Consider the following 4929-nt stretch of genomic DNA (forward strand, 5'->3'; position numbering starts at 1 on the left):
AGCGACAGAATCGTGGGCGGAGTGGACCAGCGCGGCGACGGTGGCCGGCGGAGGACCCGCTCGTCGATGGCCGGTGGAGATCCTCCTCGTCGGCGGGCCGCGGAGATCCTCCTTGTGGGCAGCGGAGGTCCTGTTCGTGGGTGGGCTCGTTGGTGTCTCAGGAACTACTCGTCGACGGCTCGGGACCTTCCCCTGGAGACGGCTGGCCGCGGCAGGTAGCCGTGGCGATGCGGGCGACGGGAAAAGGAGGAAGGAGATGAGGGCTTAATTTCTAGAGATTTGAAAGTGGAAGGACTAAAATGCAAAAAAATGTACTACCCCGCGACATGAATTTCGGGACGGAGGGAGTAGTAAAGCAAATAGGTATTCTTCGTCTCTTGTGGCGTTTTGCGGAACCCAAAGTTTTCTGGTAATAAACCCGCGGTGCTGGTTTAAATTAAAAAACAGAATAAATATGTGCAGGGTGGGAGTCAAATCCACGACCTATGCACGTTATACCTGAGCCAATAACCACCTGAGCCCAGTGCAATTTCTTTTTACTTGATCTCTGCGTAATAATAAAGCAGCTAATATTTCTAGTGGTACGATATATAATTTATCCTATAAATTGTCAAAAATTACCCACCAATGCCACTCGTAAGTCAAAAAATGATTCCTTTTTTTTTTAAAGTCGCCGCCGCGCTAAGTTGTTTTATAGAGATGATACTTCATATATCTCACACACACAGAAACAGCGCAGGGCTACAGCCTGTCTAATCCACCACGGACACCAGGGTTCGATCCCCAGGTTTCGCTGATTTTCCTCCTCTTTTTGTCAGGCACCTCCCCTACCCAACCCAGTGCACGTTCATGAGCCGGCCCGCAGGGCGTGACACCCTTGTTTTTTTCTTTTTGCATTTTGTCTTTTGTCTTTTGTCTTTTCTTTTCTATTTCTTTATTTTTTTCCTTCTTTAAATTAATTTGCGAATTTTGAAAAACATGTTCGAGAAATCATAAAATGTTTGTGATTTCAAAAATGTGTGGAGAATCATAAAATTTTCGCAGTTTCGAAAATATTAGTGATTTTACAACTGGTCGCAAATTATAAAAATAAACACAATCCGGAAAGAAATGTCAGGAAAAAACCATGTTCATGATTTTGAAAAAATAATCGTGTATCCAAAACAAATTCGTGAAGCTGACAAAAATATCCATGAAATTTTAGAAAAGGTTGAAAAAAACTCAACAGAAATGCGAGTTTGTGGTTCATGAGATTCGTTTTTAAAGTGTGTCGTGTAGTGGCAAGCTCATTGCCTTGAGATTTACCATGTCGAATATATTGCAATCACGTGGGCATCGCATCCATCATCAGCGAGGATGGGAAGAAAGATAAGTGGCAGTATAGCGAGTAACGGTGTTAAAATAGAGGACGCTCATATGTCAGGGTATTGAGCCATACTTATTTGGCTAGAGTATATTTTTTTATCCCCGGGTTCTGCAAATTTCTCCCCTCTTTTTGTCACACACCTCCCCTCCCACAGTGCACGTTCATGGGCCGGCCCGTAGTACGTGACACCCCTATTTTTTCCATTGTCTTTTGACTTTTCTTTTCTCACTTTTTGCTTTTTCCTTCTTTAAATTAATTCAAGATTTCCAAATTTCAAAACATTGTGAATTTTGAAAAACATGTTCAAGAAATCATGAAATATTTGTGAATTAAAAAATGTGTGGGAAATCATAAAATTTTCACAGTTTCAAAAAATATTAGTTATTTTACAAAACTGTTCGCAAATTATAAAACATGTTCATAACATGGCGAGTCACTGTGTTCAAATAGAGGACGCTCATACGTCAGGGTATTGAGTCATACTTATTTGGCTAGCGTGTATTTCTTTTTCTCTCCCAACGCACGGGCATGATTAGTAAATAAATGCAACTCAGGCCCGTCCCTCCACAGCCATAGGCAACGTCAATGCTTTCCTTTGTTCTTCCGTCTACTCGTGTCAACCTTCTTAGTCTTCTTGCTTTTGCTGAATTGCCTCTTTGGTGGCGGCTTCTTCTTCACGCCTAAACTGGGCTGCTTCTTGGCACTAACCACACCGCAACTCTTCTTAGCATAGCTCCTTGACACGGATTTCTGGTCATCCTCCTCTCCATGAGTAATTTCACTGGTGACTACTGTTATTCTAGTCCCGCCATCTTCATATGTCTTGATTTCTACATAAGCACCAAATCAATCAAGGCACAATAGGATCAACAAACATCATGCCAGTAACTGCTGTAAAATTAATCTCATCCCTCTACTCACCAGGCGCAGCTGCATCCATCCCATCACCATCACCGTCTTCACCATCCGCATTTTCTGATGACACGACTTTACCGTATAGAGCAATCTCTTTCTCTTGCTTTCTCTGGAAATACATAAAATGACACTGGTCAGTAAACCCTTCAAGTCTTGTTCATATTATTTATGTGACAGAAACGCTAGATAATCTACTTGAAATGACAGTAAGCCCAGATTCAGTGCTGTCCCTACCATTCCTGTTTCATCAAATCATCCATCAGTCTAACAGAGAAAACTGGTTTCTTGCATGTTTTCCCGTACCAGAAAGCACACGGTCGAGCTCTGAGGAATGCGTTGTGTATTCCGCAGCTCTAGGCATCTTCCCTTCAACATACCACCCAACACAACAAATCTTTGCAGTACCCTTTCCTAATGTTCCACTATCAGTTATTGGTAGCATTAACCCAAGAAAAATGCACCCCATGTTCCAATATGAAAAATATTAACCATGTAGGATACAGCCATTCAGCTTTTCATTCATTCTGATGATACACTTCTTCCTAGACTTCTCAAAATGTTGGTGCGTAAGGGAACCCTTCAACTAGAAGGATCCTACAGTCTGGTGGGCACATAATAATAGAGGAAACGATGATCAATCAACCTTCTCTTGGAAATCTTTGCTTTTGACCAACTATTACTAAATCAATAAAACATCCAAAGAACAACAAGAGCATCTCGAACAGATGATGTAAAACAGCCGCGGTGCCCAAAAAACTGTTGTTTGGGCACTTGGCACAAAAAAACAGCTCCAACTGGAGATGTTGTATTCAGTGATTGAAAAAAATTTGAGCAGCCCCAAGTGCTGCAAATATCCACCGGCTGCCTCAAAACACAAACACAGCTGCACGAACTGCAACTGCCACGCTGAAGTTTCCCCCGCCACCACCAAACATCGATTCCGGCTGGATCTCGCCGTTGCAGCCACCGCTGCAAGTCCACCGCCCGCCCCGGCCCAGCCGCCACTCTACCGCCCATTCCCGCCGCTCCGGACGCCCGCAACAACCCCCGCCGCCGTCGCTGGTTCAGGATCCGCCGAAGCCCGATTAGCAGCAATTCCAGCCGTTCCCCGCCCACCACCGCCCGAAATGGCCGCGTAGCACTGGTGCTCACCTTGGAGATCCATTAGTGGCACCGTGACCCCCACATGACCGCCGCTACCACCGCAGAGCTACTGCTCCTTCAGAGCTCTCAGCTGTCAGACGACGAGGCGACGGCGGTTCCTGCCGCAACCCCCAGCTCGTCGACGTCATGAAGACCGCTGCTCCTTCGGTGCACCACCCCTGAGCTCATTCCTAGCTGCGCCGGCGACCGCTGCTCCTTCGGTGCACCACTCCTGAGCTCATTCCTAGCTGCGCCGGCGACCGCTGCTCCTTCGGTGCACCACCCCTGAGCCCATTCCTAGCTGCGCCGGCGACCGCTGCTCCTTCGGTGCACCACCCCTGAGCCCATTCCTAGCTGCGCCGGCGACCGCTGCTCCTTCGGTGGCCACTAGGTGTTCGGCAAAAAGCTTCTAAGGTAAAAATAATTCATTTTTCCGTTTTTTTATTGCGATGTAGGAGTCGATTGTGATGGAAAGTATTGTGTTGTAGATGAGTTCATTTGAATTCTCTTTGTGGGATGATTCCTCCTCCGAAGAGGAATATGAGTGGGCCGAAGGGGAGGATATTGCTTTGATTACGATGGTGCACATGGAGAGGAACAAGTGGCACCAAAATTTAAATCATCCGTTGGAGATGCTCTAAGAACACAGAAAAACAGAATGCTGTGTGAGAGCTTCTCACCTTCTTGCGTGCCTCGATTCGCTTCCGTCTGTCCTTCTCCTGCGTAATCCTCTGCGCCTCCTTTCTCCTCTTCTTCTTTCTCTTGTGAAACCCAGTCACGAAATCCCTATAGTCCAAGATTCGCGTTAGAAAAAATTAAGAGCCCACGCAAACACAAATCGCACCGTGCCGCTACAGCCCAGAGACCGAAGGAGGTTGCGGTACCGTACTTGAGGGCTTTCTTGTCGAGGGAGACGGAGAGGGCCTTGTTCTTCAGGGCGCGCTTATTGATGTGCTTTGGGACCATGAACGTTGGCATCTGCCCCACCACCACATCCTCCCCTTCCTCCTCCGACGCTTCCATATCCTCCTCGTGCTCCTCTTCCAATCCCTCTTCCTCCCACGCCATGGCCAAACCTTTCCTCTCTCTCTCTCTCTCTCTCTCTCTCTCTCTGGTAGAGACGAGGAAGCGCCGCCGGCTTTGGAGAAGGGGGGCGTAGAGACGAGGAAGCGCCGCCGGCTTTGGAGAAGGGGGGCAACTAGGTTAGACGATACAGAGGTACACAAGTATAGCTGGCCAAACGGGCCAGGCCAAACAGGCCAGCCCGCTAGCACGCCGGCACGGCCCGCCATGGGCCAGGCATGGCACGAGCTAAATGGGCCGTGCCCGACACGTGGCACACCTTGGGCCGTGCCTGGGCCTGGAGCCTGGGCACGCGGGCCGGCACGGCACGGCCTGTTTAATTTTTTATATATTTTCCAGAATTTATATATATATATAATATAGTCCAATAGACCTAAAAACCAGCCCAACAGACTGAAAATGTGCAGCCCAGCGTGCTAAAT

General features: G+C 47.5%; 1 protein-coding gene across 1 annotated transcript; it reads right to left on the minus strand.

The window, feature by feature from the left end:
• Window positions 1-1719: 1719 nt before the first annotated feature.
• LOC119316635 (ribosomal RNA-processing protein 17-like) lies at window positions 1720-4627 on the minus strand. Its single transcript, XM_037590998.1, has 4 exons — window positions 4314-4627; window positions 4105-4210; window positions 2288-2390; window positions 1720-2196 (listed from the first exon to the last, which is right to left on the minus strand). The coding sequence occupies exons 1-4, from the start codon at window positions 4490-4492 to the stop codon at window positions 1949-1951; spliced, it is 636 nt and encodes a 211-aa protein (XP_037446895.1). The 5' UTR covers window positions 4493-4627; the 3' UTR covers window positions 1720-1948.
• Between the last annotated feature and the right edge of the window lie 302 nt (window positions 4628-4929).

The sequence above is a fragment of the Triticum dicoccoides genome, chromosome 6A (genome assembly GCF_002162155.2).
Source record: "Triticum dicoccoides isolate Atlit2015 ecotype Zavitan chromosome 6A, WEW_v2.0, whole genome shotgun sequence".
Taxonomy (NCBI): Eukaryota; Viridiplantae; Streptophyta; class Magnoliopsida; order Poales; family Poaceae; genus Triticum; species Triticum dicoccoides.

Excerpts from the sequence above, each read along its gene's own strand:
- LOC119316635 (XM_037590998.1), bottom strand. The coding sequence starts at position 4,492 with ATGGCGTGGGAGGAAGAGGGATTGGAAGAGGAGCACGAGGAGGATATG. Across the intron at positions 4,211-4,313 it reads CTCGACAAGAAAGCCCTCAA|GGATTTCGTGACTGGGTTTC; the intron begins GTACGGTACCGC and ends CTTGGACTATAG. Across the intron at positions 2,197-2,287 it reads GATGGATGCAGCTGCGCCTG|AAATCAAGACATATGAAGAT; the intron begins GTGAGTAGAGGG and ends GTGCTTATGTAG.